Consider the following 18,156-nt stretch of genomic DNA (forward strand, 5'->3'; position numbering starts at 1 on the left):
CCGGCCCGCGGCCCCGGCGGCTGGCGGCAGGGCGGCTAGTTCAAGTTGCCATAGCGGCGAGGTGAGGCGGGCGGAAGGTACCCGAGGCCGGGGCGGCCTCGCCTTGGAGCGCTGTGCGGTGAGGGCTGGGGCTGCGGGAAGGGCCGCGGCCGGGGCGCTGTGCGGGAGGCGGCTGTCCGGCTCGGAGCGCGGCGGCCGCGGGGCTCCCCGGGACAGTCCGGAGGCCCGGCCGGCGGCGCGCCCGGCGCCGTTCTGGGTTCCGCGGTCCTGTCTGCGCCAAAGAGCCGGGAGACTCTCAGAGTTGGAGTCGGGTGTTAGTGAAGTTCCCTGCGTATCCGGCGGGAGGAGGATTTTCAGAGGGCATTGCTTGCTTATGAACAGTGTGAAGGAACCGTTTTCTGTGTCGTGCTGCTGAAGTGTGCTGGGAGCACGGTGTGACAAATTGATGATAAAAAGTGGTACTGATCCCTGAAGGCACAATGGGGAAATATCACCATATGGGATCACCGTCCTGTCTTTTTCGGGCTCAAATACAAGCACTGAAGGAAAGGGCCTTTCAGGTGTCATTTCCTACCTGGAATGACATTTATTTGTTTGTTTGTTTGTTTATTTAAGTCGTGCTGAGTCTCAGCTATAAGGCTTCAACCATTCCTTTAATACTAAGTTAGTTACCTAGTGATAGATTAGTTTATGTGGAGCTGAACAAATAAAACACTTGAGGAATAGTCAAGTTGTGTACAGTGACTTTATCTCTTGTTTACTTGAGCTGGAGAGCTTGATGTGATTGTCAGCTCTACTTCTTACCCTGCAGATCTTGTAAAAAGAGTCCTCAGTGAAGCTGAAATGCTCTGCTTCCTACAGGAAAGGAAAATACTGAATATTGATGCTTTTCATCAGTTCAACAAAAGCTATGATCTGTTTGGGTAGAACTAAAAGCCAGTAAGAGGCAAACGATTCTTACTGTCAAGTAGGTCATATGTTCATATGCTGAAATTAGCTTTTTGGAAAAAGTGATAAGCTTGTTTGTTTCTTTGTTTCAATTGATAGGCAAATATGCATATGGGGCATTTCTACAAATTTCTACTTCTTTGTGATTTTTATTTTTTTTTTAGTCTAAAGTGAAACTTGCACAGTTCCTTTAAAAATGAGGATGTTGTTTTATGTAAAACAACTTCACCTTAAAAATACTTGTGGTTTCTTTTAGGTTGGTCATGAGGACAAAGAGGAATGCTTGAACATAAGTAGTAAGTTTTCTTCAGACAAAATGTCCTCCTTATCCTGTGCTTTCTTTTATGTTTACCTTGATTACTGACCTTTCTTCTGTGCTTTTGCTAGTCTTAATGAGCCTATTTTTGGACAGCTGAAAATAAACCTGTTAATCTTTCCTGCTGTAAATTTTTATTTCCCTTTTTTTTCTTTGCTTTTCAGTGGTTGGGTCTACTTGTTTGTTGGGGTTTTTTCATTTTTTTTTCTTTTACCAAATTACAGTAAAGCCAATATTATTCCATGTTATTATTTCTACCAGTGTTTTATTTATTTTTCTTTTTCTTTGAAAATATTCCATATTTCCTGTTTCCTAGTGCTTAGTGTTTATTCTTTTTTCAGTCTCATTAAGACTTCATTGCAGCGGACGAGAGTGAGGCACTGGAATAACAAATTCTGATACTGTTAATAAAAATGTGCTTTAGTGAGGTAAGAAGAGGAAAGATGAGGTAAATTTACCAGTTAAAAAAATATCAGGGATACTGATGTACTTGAGCACAGGCTGAGCACGTTGATTTGCTCTTCTTTCGTGTTTGAAAGGTTTTTATTCAAGTTTTTATCCAATTTTGCAACCTTTTAAAAATTAAATATAAGGATCTGGAAACGCATCAAGTTGCCTCCATCTAAAATATAAGATTTGAATCCATCCATGGTTTCTATTGGAAATTTCAGCTCTCATGTCTAGAAGAATGACATCTTTACTGTAACTTTTTTGTTGTTGTTGCTAACTACAGGGGTTCAAGAGTTTGCCAGTCTATTTCTTCTTTCACCAAGTCATTCCATGACATTAAGGAAAACTTCTGTAGTGTATAATAGTTTAGGAAAAACAATTCAATCTAACCTACCTTTGAGGGTTGTAACTTTAATCAGTTACTATGTGACTTTACTATATTAGGCATTACTGTCTGTAGTTTTTAAAAATTTTAACCATCTGATGATTGTTGACCTATTTTCCCTCTGTCTTGTCATCCTTGAGATTTAACAATCTCCATTCTGAAGACAGCTTAGTGAGTAGTGTGAGGTAAAGGAGAATGGTTCTGCAGACCAGGATGATTGATAAAACACTGATGACTCCATTGTATGTTTTGGAGGGAGAATTTGCTTTGGGCTGCAATTTTATCATGGGTACTGAACACTTGGAAGCAGTGAGAGTGCATATTTGGATTTAATTTGCTCCTAAGAGGCTCTGCCTCCTGCATCTTGACCATGCTTCATAGTGTGAACAAAGGTAATTGAGGAGCAGTTGGAAGATCTGCTTCAAAATACATCCTGCTGACCCAAACCAGAATGGCTAATGTAAACATAATCTGAGTTTATGAAGTTGCTTTGGGAATATTGTGAAAGACTGTTCAGTTACAGACAGGAGTTAACATATGTTACTTTTTCTGGTCTTCCTGCCTAGGCTTCAAGATACTGATGGCAGATTCATCCAGTGATTCAGACAACTTTCTTACGGGTCGAATTGGAAGGCGACCTTTGAGAGCATCCCACAACAGAGCTCAGAACTATGGTGCTGAAGAAGTTACAGAGAAGATCCATACTTTAGCAAGCACTTTGCAGGTTGTTTACAAAATACAGTTTTAAATTATTTATAGAGCTTGCATTTCTGTAACACGGGGTCAAATTTTCATTTCTAAAGTTGTGGAGTGTACTGTATAGGTGGGAAACATTGCTTTCTGTGCAAACCAAAAACGATTTTGGGAAGTTGATCATACTGCTTTTAAGCTGAAACTGTGTGCCTTGTTACACTTTCATACAGCTGCTAATTCAGACAGTAATAGAATGTTGTAAGAAACAATGATGTGTTGGAGAATACTATTTATAAAGTTAGCAAACGGAATAAGGCCAAATCAGCTTTGTTAGATTCTCACAAGAAGCAATAATTTTCTAGCAAAAACTTTCAGCCTTGTCTTGGTTGTCCTTGTACTGTGTAAAATTTCCAAATTTCTGATAAATGTGTAAGCAGTCAATTGCTTCAGGATAGAGCTTACATTTCAATTGTTTTCTAGATGTGAAAAGGCACTGTGAGAAACATTATTTCTAAACTTATAAGAGATGCATACCTGGGCAAAAAAAATTGGAGGGTGCAGAGGGAGTATCTGAACTTGTTTTGCAAGTGGGAGGAGACATTTAGCTATCCTGACACTATTAGTGCTTGAGAATTTATTCCAATTCTTCTCTAGCTGACAGTTCTGAATACCTAGAATGGGTGGGTATATGTTTTATTGCTTATTGTTTGGCCAGCAGTATTTTTTTTCCTTTTAATATATGAGAAGAGAAAAATCAATATAGAATGGTAAATTTAAACTTCAAAGCTGGAAAAAACCCACCGATCTAGAAAAAAAGATAATAGGTTAATAAGAATACAGTCTGACTGTTTTTTAAAAGGGGTTCTTTGGTATTCTGATTCTGTCTAACCTCTTTCTAGCTACTCTTCTGAAATTCTGATTTTAAGCTAATTGCTTTTTGTGGACTGCTTTTCAGCAGATCTTTCATCTGATCCGGGTGTTTATCTGTTCAAAGAGTACTCATGCAGTGACCTTACCTAGTGTGTTCACCTTCAAAAATTTGTTATTTCTCTGATAACTATTCTGTTCCACAAGCAGATAACATAAAGGTCTTTGGATTAAAAAGTTTTTTCTGGCTGAAACTTGAAAAAGCTTTTTATTTGAACCTGATGCCTTACTGTTGTTCTGAAGTTATAGCATTTGGGGATTTTTTTTCTTTTTCTTCATTTTTCTCCCTTTAGTCATGCTGTACCCCTTCAGGTTCTGGTTACTTGAATAGGATTTTGAATGCTTAGACCCTTTAGAAAGCACTTGTGTTTTCAATTTAATCTTAGAAATCAATAAGAGCAGTAATGTTTGATAAGAGGAGGTTTCTGTTTTGACTTTTTTTTCTGAAACTTTTTATTTAAGGATACCAACAGAAATCTAAGACATGTTGACCATTTGCTAGGACAATACAGAGAATACAACAAGGAACAAACCAAAGCAATAACAACTGTGAGCAACTTTCACTTTATCTTAACTTCTTAGGTCTTTTCCAGTAGTTGAATTAATCGCTGAAAACTTGATATTAATGGATAGAATATATAAGAAGTTAAGTAGCTGTAAACAGAAACTTTTAATATTTATTTGAGCAAACTAAATCATAATATAGTAATATGTTATGTAGTGAAATTCTGACAGGTTTTATAGGCTCATTAATTCTCTGGTTTATAAGCATCCAGTAGATTATATTATGGTACTATGCCAAGTAAAAGATGTGTAGCTGAAATAGAGTATTAGGGAACATGTTTCTTTTGCATGAACAAGTGATAAGATAAAAACTTATTTATAACATGGAATGGGATTGTGATCATACTGGTGTAACTTCTTTTCCTGTCTTTCTGCAACAGTTTCTGGATCTGTTGACCAGCTTGCTCTAAGTTGCAGAAAGGATGAAAATTCTTAAATGAGTCTTCTACAAGTTTGAAAACAGGTGCCTTAGAGAAAGCAAAACAAATTAGTGCTGCTAGGGCAAGAGAGGTTTACAATTTGGTTACAAACAAGCTGCAGCAGGTGCTGTCTTGAAACAGATACATGGGAAATGTAGGAATATTATACATGTGATGGTAAAGAGAGTAGAGAAGCAAGTGTGTAGAAAAGAAAGCTGTTTTCTTCAGAGAAAGAGATCCAACCCAGTGTATAATTCTGCAGGAGTAAAGCATCGGTTAGGGTTATGGTTAGAAAAAGGAGAACCTTTAGAAAATTATGTTTTGTGAATTGTCAAATAAAGGTGTGACAAAGCAAGTGGCTAAGAACCAAAGTTAAAAAATGCAATTGTAAAAAACAAGATGTAAGTTTGAAAAATGAAGAACTAATTTTTGAATATAGCTAGTTCTGTACTCTTAAATTGGGAATGGCTTCCTTTTCCTCGAAGTGAAACTTCTAAACATGGGGGTTTCTGTAAAACTGCTTGGGGAAATTTGATAGCCATATGTAAAATTGATTCCAGGTAGGGCTGGTGGAAAAATTCCAGCAAAAAATAATTTCTTTGAAGTAATTTTCTGGATTTTGCAGGACTGTTAATGAGCATTGCTGGCAAATAGGTCTTATTTTGTTTGTAGGAGACAAACTTTTGAGTTTTCATGGTGGTGCACCATGTGGTGCAACTGTGTTTTAAGAAAGCTGATATTTGAAGCTGCCACTGTTGGAAGCATGTTTTGCTATAATTACAGGAATGTGATATATGAGATATTGAAGAGAAGCTGTTATTAATTCATAGCTGTGCTTGGCTTAAAAATAGCTTTCATTCTCTTAATGACTTTAAAAGAAATAATATTTTCTATGCTTTTTAAAAAGCAAGTTTGTGTTCATATTTCAGTAAATTATAACTTCTCTGCAGTTAAAAGAAACACTGGAGCAATCTATAGGTCAATTAAGGAGCCAGCGACTAACACGAAACTCTGGAATGAGAAGTGCATCTCTCTCAAGCTTATATCCCAGTGACCTGGATGGAGAAGGAACATCAGGTAAAATACTTAAAGGGCTTGAGTATGCTTGAATTATGTCATATAGCTGAGTTATGCAAAGTGGAAATTAAGAAAAATGTGTAGACATAGTCTTAAGGAAAGCCACCATTGATTACTTAAAAGAAACTGAATTTAGAAATCTGGGAGACCTGCATTAAGTTATGCAGTTGTCTATGTGGTAAATTTTTCCAGCTTTTGGTTTCTGTTAGTATTTTCTGCTGCTATCCCAAGAAATCAAAATGAAACGATTCTTTCAGCTGAGAAAATTAATTTTCCACTGCTTGTGTTGTGGGTGCATACAAGGTAAAGCTAAATCCAAAAGATATTGCAGCTTCTGAAGCTTGCTTCACAGCAAAAAGGGAATTTAAATTTTAAATGCATGGGATTATGGATGTTTGGAAACCAGGGAAAAGAAAAAAACCAGAAATTATTTGTGACCCACAAGAGTAGGTTTTTTCTTCGTTTGTCTCAGAATTTTTTTTTTTTATTTTGGGAAAAGGTATGTTTGGGAGGAGTATTCCTTTGAGAGGCAGTATTTAATATATTTCAGTAGAAAACGCTAAAAATTTCATTCTTACATAAAAGCTGTGAAATATGATCGTTTGAAGCTCTGATAGATTCATGTGGAGGAAAAAGTGGTTGGTTGGACAAACAAAATTTGAGGAAAAACTACTTGGAGAAACAATTCCTCTTTCTGGAATACTTGTGTGTCATGGGTAAGAAATGTTTAAATTGAAGAAGAATCCTGAGAAAAGCTAATAGAATCATATGCATGGTATGTAATTCAGTAGTTGTTTTGTCTGTAATGTGGCATAGAAGGATAATGTCAAGATGAAATACGCATTTTTTGTGAAGCAAAATGAAAAATTTCCCCTACAAAATTTTGTCTTCCTACTTATTTTTTTATCTCATATCTCCTACAGGCAACCGCCTCTTCCTGCCCACTTCTCCTCTCAGGGGTTATGGAGACTCACAGGGCAATAAACATCGGCGGTCTCGATCTGCGAGTGTTCGATTTGTCAGTGAGGCAGACAGTGTGGACCAGGTACAGAGCACTAATGGGGCTGCTGTTCCAAACAGGCAATGTGTGGTCACCAGACTCTTTGCTTTTACATTAAATGAGGTGATTCTGAAGGTGCAGCTAAGGATGTTTCAGCTATGATTTGTGCTTTCAGTGTCACCTGCTTTTTTCATTAGGCAGTCACCTCTTGTATCTGTCATGATGTTTCATGCAAATCATTATAGAGGAAAAGATGCAGATGGTAGTAATATCAAAAGTGAAATATGAAAATAGTTTCCCTATTTTTAGGCCATCTAATGACATTAAAAAAAAATAAAAATCTCTGAATAGCCTGTTTAGTCTGGAGAAGATGGAGGGGGGATCTCAGTAATGCATATTAATATCTCTAACATGGGTGTCGGGAGGATGGTCCCAGACTGTTCAGTGGTGCTCAGTGACAGGACAGGGAGCAATGGCCATAAACTAAAACACAAGAAGTTCCACATCAGCTTGAGGAAGAACTTTACAATGAGTGTGGCAGAGCACTGGCACAGGCTGCCCAGGGAGGTTATGGAGTCCCCTTGTCTGGGGACATTCAGAACCCACCCGGACAAGTTCCTGTGTCACCTGTTCTAGGTGACCCTGCCTTGGCAGGGGCTTGGATGGGATGATCTCCAGAGGTCCCTTGCAGCCATTTAACATTGACCTTCTATTATTCTGCTTTATTTAATGGTGTAGGGTCTTAGTGATTTTGCTTTTACTTCAGTGTAGCTTGGATTGATTTTGAACCAGGTAGTTCTTCATCTTAGTTCTTGGTCTGACCTGTGAGTGGGATAATTTGAGCCTGTATTTCAGGCAGATGATGGGAGGAGGTGAGGACATATGTGCCACAGGTAATTTTCATACCCCTTAAGTTGTATCTGCTTGCAGACAGAAAAAATAAATTACCTTAATTGATAAGATTATAGTGTTTCTGTTATCCTACAGGGAGAGAGGAGATTTCACTGCCCGATTTTGCTTTTTCAGCCAGGGTGGCTAGACTTGCTTGAATGAATCTGTGTAGACTGATATTAAAGAAGCTGATTGTAAGGTATTCATATTGACTTCATTAAATCAGTCTCAGTTTCCATATAATTTTAAACTTAACTACAACAGGTTCTCTGAGTTGACTTTTTGGGAAGCTATAGAAATTTTAGACTTTTATTTAACCCTGTTTCATTGTCTTTTCAATGTAGTTCTCCCCTCATTCCTTCCTCCCTTGAGGGAAGTGTGGAAAATAATCCTTGGAAGGAAATAATGTTATATGGAAATCTTTCATCCCAACCATTCAAAATCCTTAGGACTCTTTTAGATTGTTTCTAGATATTTATAAAATATCTTGGAAATTTTATTCAAGGGACTTCCTGCAATGCATACAAAGTTCTGTATATTAAGTAACTATGTAGGCAAATAGCTTTTTTTTCAGTTTTAATGATAACTTCTTGTTTATCCCTTATTCTTGCTTTCAGTGAGTGAATATGGCTTTTTTTTTTTTGTCATTGAATATTTTGTGAGAAGAGTGTAGTGTTTTGAGGAATGATGAACTAGAAGTAGCCATTGATCATGATTATAGGTAGAAATTAGACCAGAGATAAAGCAGTATTTGTGGCTTTTGCTTTTTTCCTGTAACCATTGTCTCTTTATTCCCATTCTGACTTTTTCTAGCTCAAGTAATTTTTCAGCCAAATGGTCTTTTAACACATTTAAGTCCCTCTCCTTCCTCAGCATATACATTTTGAAAATATGATGAGTTGTTTCAAAGTCTCTCAGGTCAGGTTGAAATTTCTGGTTAATCACAGAGGGGAGGTAGTAGTGCCTGTGTCTGAATGTTGAGGGCAGTCAGCTTGGTTGTGGAAGATCCAAGTTTAAATTTAGGGTACAGAACAAAGGAATATTATAAATTAGGGTTTTTCATAAAGATAATCCTTGTTGACAGCAATGGGTTGCATTAGGATGGATTAACTGTCACTTTCTATCCCATGAAGAGTGAATGTCCTATTAATTTTTTAAATTTGCTCCCTAAAACTTTGATGATAAATTGAGAGCCTGCTGAATGGAGAAAAACGGAGGTTTTACAGAGGAAAATAGATGTGTGGGGTGGTGTTGTTGTGTTTTTGTTGTTGTTGTTGTTTTGTTGTTGCTGGTTTTTGTTTGTTTTTGTTTTTTTTTCTCCCAAGATCTGAAAAAAGAGTTTGTAAAGCCTTGGGCAAGGTATACCTATTCTTGGTAGTTCCTGAATATATTATACTGTTACGCTTGTTTTGCTTCAAGTTCCTATGTAATCTTTATAGTAGCATATAAAGCTGGGAAGAACTTGGTTTTACCAATACTAGTATCTATTAACATGAACTATGTCTCTCCTGAACATTACTTGTTCTGGTGTTTCAATTTGCTTTGCATTAGGTTAAAGAGGTGGTATAGTGTCTAAGCTTTGAACCACAGAAAAAAACATAGTTAGGAAACTTGGTTTAGCAAATAAAGTACTGAAAGTTAAACCACAATGAGCAAGTATTGTGAAGGGTGGATTGAAGTAGAAGTGCACAAGCCTCATCCAGTCATCCAGGCTCAACTACTGTTCATGGAGTTTTATTATTTTTTAGGTTATTTTTATCTGCTTTATTTTTAAAAGTATGTGTATATGTGTAGATATGTATTTTTGGAATATCACAGAAAAAAAGGGTTCCTAAGCCTTGGCTTAATTTGTGTACTTTTATTTACAGCTGCATTCTTTCCACCAGTCTCTTCGAGATCTCAGCAGTGAACAAGTTCGCCTGGGAGATGACATCAGTCGTGAGCTTTCGAGAAGAAATCGGTATAAGCAGAATATAACTCCATGTGAAGAACAGTGTGGAAAAAAATTCTTAAGCTCTTTTACTTCAAAAAACAATTCTGAGGAGAATGAGGGATTATGCAACATGTAGATGAAAGCAGGATTATGAATTGCTTTTTTTATGTCATCCTCCTCAGTATTTATAATTGTAAATAACACCTACTAATTCCAATTTGTATAATATATGGGGCTTTCCTCAGCTTTGTAAAATATATGCACAAAATGACAAGGACTAGGGAATTTCTTTTATTACAGCTTTGCTCGTAATTTGTTCTCGTTACTGGAGTCCCTTCAGGGCAAGCTCTCCTGCAGACCATAATGTATATACTTTCTCAACATATAGTGCATTGTTCACTAGCAATAGGAATTAGACTGTTAATTCCTAGTAGGAAACTACTGTTCAAAAGGACTGTGTAGATGTGTCCATAATTTTGTACTTTAGTACAATGTAGTACTGTCCTGTAGTACAATGTGGTGCTGTAGTACTTGTACTTGTAGATTTGCACATAATTTTGTACTTGTTGACCTGATACCTTGCTGATACTTGGATGCTCTGTTTTTCTTCACTCGAGGAATGTGAATGCTTTTTAGCATGAATTTTCCACTTGAGGCTTGTTTCTAATTATGCTATAAATTATTATGAATAGGCTATGATCTATTATGAGTAGGCTGTTGAACAAATTGAAGTAGCAAAAAATTCTGGGGAGTTGTTGCTGCTTAAAATTATCGTGGGTATTGCTTAGCTTTTGCAGTGTAGAATATTGTCTTACTTATATTTTTATATGAAGGACTGATGCTGAATTAAGAAAGACTCTAGAAGAACTTTCTGAAAAGGTCACTGAGTCCCAAAGACAAGAAACGGTGAGTGTGACTACCATTAAAAGGATTATTTGTATCTATTAATCTAAGCAAGATGTGGGCTTCTAGGTTAACGTCTGTGTTGGTAATTGGTATCACATATTGATTTGTATATCTGAACATGATCTTATTTGGGCTTGGTCTTATAGGTTGTTGAAATGGTACCCTTCCATAATGAACTCAGCAAGACAAGTTTTGTATTTCAGGTGCTTGTTTTAAGTACAAATGTTTTACAGGTGTGTATTGTGAATTTTTCTGTTTCAAAATTCACAGCCTTGGAGAAGGATGCTTCTTAACTTCGAACATTGGCTTGAGTGCTATTATAATTGTTGCAGGTACCTTTGGAAAGATAGAAGCTTTCCCATGTTATGATGATAAAAACTATTGTTTCTTCTCCCTCCCTCCCTCCCTGTCTCCCTGTGCTTGTGAATCCTTATCATCTGTATAGCAAAATGGAAGGAGTCTCTTTGGGCTGCACTACTCTCTGAAGGCTTCATGACAAAATGTAACAAAGGAGGCAGGACAGCCACAACAGTCTTTTCTTTTTTGTCTCCTGTATCTGCTGGAAGCAGACTAACTGCAGTCTATGTTACTTAAATCTGAAAGAGATCTGCTGTTGAGATCAAAGTCAAACAGCGTATTGCTGTAGGAGCAAGAGAAGTTGAGAGTCACTCCAGTAATTAGTAGGTGAGAATCCTCTGTGTAGTTCTTGACACATAAGGCTTGCGTGTATGCTTTATGTAAGCATTTACTGTGATATTAGTAGCAAAGGTGACTTCTCAGAGCAAGTGTTATATGTGCGTATTTTCCCACAGGTGATTCATCTTGCTCTGAAATTGCATGAATTGGTACTAAATGCTCTGTCAAGCGCCGTAGTGATGTGTTTGTCACTGACAGCAGTATTGTTGGCGTGGACCACTTGTTGGTACCAGCAGACTTGATAAATGTACTTGTGTAAATTCCTGACTCTAGATTAAGTTGGACAGTGATTCAAGAGACACTGTCTGTGCCAGTTATGTTCTTGATATGATAGAGTCCATCAGGGAAAGAAGACTTGCCTTGTCTTGACTTTGTAGAAAAATATGATAGGGTTGTCTTTGTTAGAATGTTAATTTTCATGTCTCCTAGTAGCCTGGTAGGATAAAGTAAGTTTATCTGAAAAACAATTCTTGATACTTACAAAATGCTGTATTTTTCTTGCAGCAGACTTCTCCGTATACTTATTTTTTTTTCTCTTTCATGTACCAGTAAATTAGCAAATTCAATTTTAACCAAGTTGGTTCTCAAGAAAATAGCTGTTACAGCTGGCTACATTACAACTGTTCAGTACCTTTGCATGGGAGAAATAAATCTTTCTCAGTCCTCTGGATTGGAGGCATCCGCTGTCTGTTCATTAATGAAAGAAATAACTAGCTCTTTGATCTCCTACAGTAGGGTTTCAAGATGTGAAATTGAAGATTACAACTTTTGACCTGAGAGAAGCAAAAAATGAGACAGGTGAAGTATAACAAGGAAGTCTTCTGTAGTTTGTTAATAGTAAGGGCAATATCAGAAGAGTAAATCTCTTAGTTGGGAGGGAAGATTATTATGCAATAAAGCTATGAAAACTGAAATATTTACTGATATTCCTTTAGTGAATACACAAATGCTTCAGTAAGCTGCAGTGAAATGTTTTTTATATGTAGGACTAGTAAGAATTCACCAGGAATATTCTGCTCATTGCTGATTACTGACTTTATGAAGAGCATCAGCCAAATGGAAAGAAGACTGGAAAAAGGAGAGGGGGGAAAAAAGGGGGAAAAATAAAAAAGGCTACTAATTCAAAGACTTCCTTGAAAAAATAAAAGAATTGCTGGGGTTCAGTTTGCAGAAGGAACAGATCATTAGGCAAGATCTAGCCATGTAGGATGAATGGCAAAAAAGTGGTAGTTTAGTATACAGTATTAGAAAAGAAAGTCATCCAATGATAATTCTGTACAATAGAAATCTAATCACCTATTAGTTAGGAGCTTCTGGATCTGAAAGTGATCTGTCTGCTTTCTGTACTGAGTACTAATCCCTCTGTGGATTTCTTTTTTTGGAACTTGTCCAGTCTTTGTTATAACTTGCATATGATCTTGTCTTATAGCAAGGGGTTCTCCAAATAGATTATATATTGTGAGAGGAGCTGCCACTTTATTGGTGATCTGTGGTGGTTTTGTTAGTTGTTGTAGGGTGTATATTTGTTTGGTTTTTAAATCTAACTATTTTTTCATCCCTAATTTTAATTTGGGAGGTTGTTCAGTTTTTTCAGAGGCTTTTCAGTTATTGGGCCGAAAAATTCTGACATTATGCACTATTGTGTCCAGCCAATTCCCCACCACTTAAAAAACCTGGTGGTAGCAACATTGTGCGCTGCTGCTTTACCAGTGTTCTCTGATCCCAAGTGTGGATCCTTTGCCCTTGTTCAAGGTCTGGTGGTCTCCTATTAACCTGATGAGGCTGTGAGATGAGGCAAATGCAAAAGAGGGGAATTTAGTATGGATGTTTGTTGTTGTGCATTATTTGGGTTTATATTGTATTTCATTTTTATATTGGCGTTTGTAATGGTTTCTTCTGTACCCCCCTGTTCCCCTGGAAAATGTATCATCCCGAGGTTTGTCCCTGCTCCTTTTCTCCGCCCATTCTCCCCCACTGGAATGAAATCCAACTCTGTTCCACTTCCACCTTATCCCTGATTGGGTAGTGGCTTGTCCCCGTCTCTAGCCCCTTCCCCCTGGATAAAAGCCCAGAAACGATGTGGGAAGCCTCTGCTGACTTGGGGACCGGGACCAGGATTGGGCTCCGGACCCTGCGGGGGCAGGACCACAGGAGAAAGACTGAATAAAGCCCCATTCCCCCCAGAACAAGTGCAGACTTCTTCCTTTTGCCATCAGCGGGTTCCTGCTCACTCTAAAGGAAAAAGTTCACAGCTGCTCTGGGATCTTTAAGGCCCTAAGGAAAAATCCTTCCAACTGTGGTATGTCTCTCAAGCTAGCCGAGGCAAAAATGAAGCCGGGGCTCCAAGAGAGAGCGGCACCACAGATGTTAGAAGTAAAAGTAATTCTTACGGTATGCATAGCAAAGCATGAGATTAGGCTACATGTAGAAACCAGGGTCTGTTCATCATAGATATTTGACATCCTTTAGTGTGTGTGTATGCATTTAGGAATTCTTCTAGTGAGATTACTTAATTCAGAATTGATTGTCATTGGTGAAAATGAGTTGGGTAAGACAGAATAATTTTTTTCTCAAAAATTCCTTTTGCAAAGTTGTGCGGGAACTTTTGTCCTTTGTGACTTCACTTGGGAGTGTTTATCACCTTGAACATTGTCATCCTTGTATTTATATTCTGCTGCATGATTCTTGGCAATAAATCGTCAACTTGAAATCTTGATAATTTCACAGGATGAGCTCATGGTAGAAACATTGTTTTCAGTTCAGTATCCTTAAGTCTTTATTTTTTTAGAGATGTATATCTAAATTCTTATAGGTTGGTATATTCAAGGCTGTTTGAAAATTGCCTGTATGTAGATGTGTGATGATAAAGCTAAGTCACTACAGTTCTTCTGAGTCACTAGTTCAGAATTTATTTTTATTAGCGTTTATGATCCCTAGAGCCTTTTTGATGCTGAATTTGAATACTTAACACATAACACAATCAAAGCACACTATTTTACCTGTAAAGAGAGCTTTTCCATCCCAATATAAAAAACAGATGACATCGAAGGTGGTGACTCACACATGGTTAGATGCCTCTTTCAAGTCAGGCACTCTCCATGGCCTTTTACTTGAGAATCTGTGTGCAGTTTTGCTAAAAAGCCTTTCTGGTTCTACAACTCTCTGTATCAAAGTCTCTTAGCTAGACATTTTGTGAGATTCCTGTGTTCTTGAAAAGGGTTTAGATGTTCACTAGACAGGCATATAAGCAGGTGAAAGAACATTTACTTACTTTATGTTTATATAAGATAGATCTCTTGGATATTTTGCTGCAATTGCTTGGATAGAAACATCCCAAATAGCACAAGATTCTGATCTTTATAAAAAGCAACTTAATCGGAGCACAGTTTAGTTAAGTAGATGATTAATTGAGATGGTGCTGATATAAAGTGATGGTAGACAGCAATGTCAAGTGAGATGGGTCTTATATGGAGTTACTGTGGTTATGATATCTCAGAGGGCCAGCATTATTGTCAGATAATGAACTGTCCCTCAAAAGACCTGCTACAAGGATTTTGGTACTGCACAGATGACTTGTAAAAGGTATAGTACATATTGTCATTTGCCATGAGGGAAAAGTTTAACAATATTTAAAGTTACATCTCTGAAAAAGTTTGCTCTTTTTGTGATTTTAATACTCCTGTTTCAAGTATGCATTGATAATAAAATGGGTCGTAACAAGAATAGCAGCGAAAATCTGTTGAAATAGATTTCTATTAGCAGGACTTTTGCACTAGAAATAACAGTGGAAAGCTGAAAAACAGGATAGAAATTCAATAAGGGTGGTAGGTTTTGTACAGTAAGCATCCAGCATCTTCCACAAGATTATATTTAGCTGCATGACTTAAATGTCACCCTAGTTTTAAAAAGGACATTCTGTTCTTTCTGTTTAATTGCAGGAGAAGGGAGGAACCTTTTGAGAGCTTAATCTGTTTTCATAGAATTTGCTGCTACCTGAAAGCTGTATGTGGAGACACAGCCCTAGTGCCGTCACTATTATTCAGATTGTCTGTATTGCTGAAAATGCATGCTTGAAATTACATTCTAGTATGTTCTGAATGCAGTTTTTTAGTGCTAGTATTTAAAGTCATTATGTAGAGTCTCCGTATTCTTTGTACTGTCCTTTGGTGAGCTATTTGTCTACACTAAGATTTTTGATAACATTCAGAAGTCAAGATACATACTTTTATGGTAAAAATGTTGTCCTGAGTCAGGGTCATTTGGGACAAAGGAAGACAAGTATGTTTTTAAGTTTACTCTGCATGTACTAATTAATAAATTAACAACTGTTTCTAATTTTTTTAATCCTTCTTGTATGCCACAGGCTCTGTGACAATCTGCAGAAGGTCAGAGAGGCTACAAAAACAGGGAACATAATTCTTGAGGGAGATTAAAGCCTTGCTGAAGTGCCAAGGTGTTAGCAGTACCACACCAATGTACAAAGTACGGGAAACAAATATAGCATCAAAATGTTTGTGTTGGTTGTGGGGTTGTTGTTTTTGTTTTTGTTTTTTTTTTTTTGGTCGGTTGGTTGGTTTTGTTTTGTTTTTGGTTTTTTTTGGGTTTTTTTTGGTTTGTTTTGTTTTGTTTTTGGTTTGTTTTTTTGTTTTGTTTTTGTTTGATTGTTAGAGAGGATTATGTCTGTAACTGAAATCTACATGATAAATATAATGGTGTATAACCCATCTCTTTTAGTACCTTGTTAGAAATAATACAACAATTGTATTCTGTAGTGAGTTGAAGGAAGTCAGAGCCAAGGCAAATCACTTCAAAAAGTTACTTTCTTACTTGTTCCGAGTGATAATTTGTAATGAAGTCTGAACTTCGCAGGGATCTAAAGCCCGTCTAGTGCTGCCTCCTGTGATATTATCTGCTCTACGTGCTAGACCCACGACAGTGAAGAAGTTACTGAACTGTCCTTTGGAATATTGTCTTTGGGGGTGATGTTATTTTGAATCTTCTGTCAAGTCCATATTGTATGTTTTCTTCCTTCATAGCTTTAGTGCTATTAAGAAAGTGCTTCATTGAAAAAGATACATGAGAGAGCTGAGAAAGCTTCTGTCTTCAGAAACACATAGTCAAAACTTCTTTTTAAAAATGTTAAAACACTACTGTTTCATTTCTTTATGTTAGATATGTATGGGGGAAAAATGACAGCTTATTTCCTGGCTTTCAGCAAAAATAGACCAAGTTTAATGACAGTGTTATTTTCTGTTTCTACTACATAGTGTCATTGTTTCTTTTAGCTGGAGTATTTTATGAATTCTGAGAAGTAAGGCTGAGCAGTATTGTCAAAACAAACATCGTGATGTGGCCTTTATCTTTTACACATTAGTTTTTAGTAAGTAATTATTCTGGATTATGGCTGCAGAGCTTTCATAACTTACTTCATGAAAGTGTGTGGTTTGAATGCAGTACCAGGCATCTCCTGATGGTTTTAGGAAAAAATACAGTATTCTAGACTGTAAGCTGGCTGTTCATCTAGCTGCACAAACAAGAAGTGTTTTCTGAGAGATGTATTCTGTGTAAAGAAAAAGAGTGTTTAAGCCTTGTGAAGCCCAGAACATAAGTGTAGCCTTAATTATGTTTCTGTTGCTACATAAGTTGTGTTGCTCATGGTAGAATTTTCTGTCCATGCATATGCCTAGAGCTAAGAGAAGTGCATTTAGTGGAGAAAGATGAGAACTTAATCACCACCACGTAGATCAAAAGCTAATACTCGAATGGTGTTTTATTTTTATCTCCTTTTATCTCTATATTTCTCATTTTATCTAAATATTATTTGGTGATGGATATATTGCTTTCTAGTGGTTGCCTAAAATAATTAGTTTTAAGGTAGGGAGGAAAAGGTACTTAAATATTTTTCTTGCTAATCTTTAACAAAATAAATTTAATTTGCTGCCTCAAGAGGGTGCTGTCTGCTAGCAGCTTGAATTGCAGAAGTGAAGTAATTCTGGTATTCTAGTCTGATTGAGCCTTTATGTTCATAATCCAAGTTGCTTTAATAAACACATGTTGTTTTTTGTATTAGTTTCTACTAGTTTGTGCACAGATTCACAAAATATTGGGAAAAAAGCTTACAGCGATGTAATTATTTTGTGTTGTTACAGCCATTGTCAGGTACTTAGTTGTTGTTTACTGCTTTTTACTCACAGATTTTGGATCATGAAAGAGGCAAACATTGGTCTGTATTGCAGGCTGGAGATGTGAAAGAAATGTCCCTCCAGAGGTTAATCAGGCTTGTGACAGAGAAGCTGAGACTTTGTATTGCAACTTCACATTAGGCTGCTCTAACCTTGATAATGAGATACTTAATGCTTGAGTAGAGCCACCACTGTAGAGAAAAATATGCATACACCTAAAGGAGAATACTGCCAGCAAGATAAGTTTTGTTCTCTGCTTGAGTACTTCTGGAGTACTCACTGCCATAACGAGTTATTTTCTCTACCATTCTAAATCTGCTTTAATAAAATACATATTGTGTTCTCTTTTCATTTTGCCTCATACTCTGTTTACGTTTTTGCGATTGATCTTTTCTCATGTATTAAAAGGCACACTAATTTCCTACAGCATGGGTTTTTCCCTTTTGAAGGTATCAGAACGGGTAGAGAGAAGACTTCAGGAGATAGAAGAAGAAATGCGTGCTGAAAGGCAGCTCGTAGAAAGGCGCCAGGACCAGCTGGGACACGTGTCTCTTCAGTTACAGGAGGTATGCAAATGAAAGCTTCCCTTGTATTTAGGATTTAATTAGGAATGTATTGCATTTGTGAGCCTATACCTGTCAAACTGGCAAAAGTGATCATATCTTTGGCACGGTTTTTTAACTCCCAGTCTAGCTCGCAGTGTTTTGATGACCAGATAATACCAAGCACAGTCTCAGTCCTTCATTATATGGTCTTATATTTAGATCTT

At 37.1% G+C, this 18,156-nt stretch overlaps 1 protein-coding gene across 5 annotated transcripts in view; it reads left to right on the plus strand.

Annotated features, from left to right (window-relative positions):
• The window catches only part of CEP128 (centrosomal protein 128), a 102,385-nt gene continuing 84,229 nt past the window's right edge, over positions 1-18,156 (plus strand). For 3 of the 5 annotated variants that reach the window (XR_009207993.1, XM_040067924.2, XM_040067925.2), the window contains exons 1-9: positions 64-118; positions 1,205-1,244; positions 2,666-2,823; positions 4,182-4,268; positions 5,653-5,779; positions 6,703-6,824; positions 9,539-9,630; positions 10,437-10,509; positions 17,837-17,953. Coding sequence is in view for 4 of the 5 variants with exons in the window: in XM_040067924.2 (XP_039923858.1) it covers positions 2,680-2,823; positions 4,182-4,268; positions 5,653-5,779; positions 6,703-6,824; positions 9,539-9,630; positions 10,437-10,509; positions 17,837-17,953 (762 nt within the window). In the remaining variant the exon portion in view is untranslated. Of the gene's footprint in view, positions 119-1,204; positions 1,245-2,665; positions 2,824-4,181; positions 4,269-5,652; positions 5,780-6,702; positions 6,825-9,538; positions 9,631-10,436; positions 10,510-17,836; positions 17,954-18,156 lie in introns of all 5 variants that reach the window. The other 2 variants (XM_040067923.2, XM_040067922.2) reach the window with 2 other exon arrangements.

Source organism: Hirundo rustica, chromosome 6 (assembly GCF_015227805.2).
Source record: "Hirundo rustica isolate bHirRus1 chromosome 6, bHirRus1.pri.v3, whole genome shotgun sequence".
In the NCBI taxonomy this organism is placed as follows: Eukaryota; Metazoa; Chordata; class Aves; order Passeriformes; family Hirundinidae; genus Hirundo; species Hirundo rustica.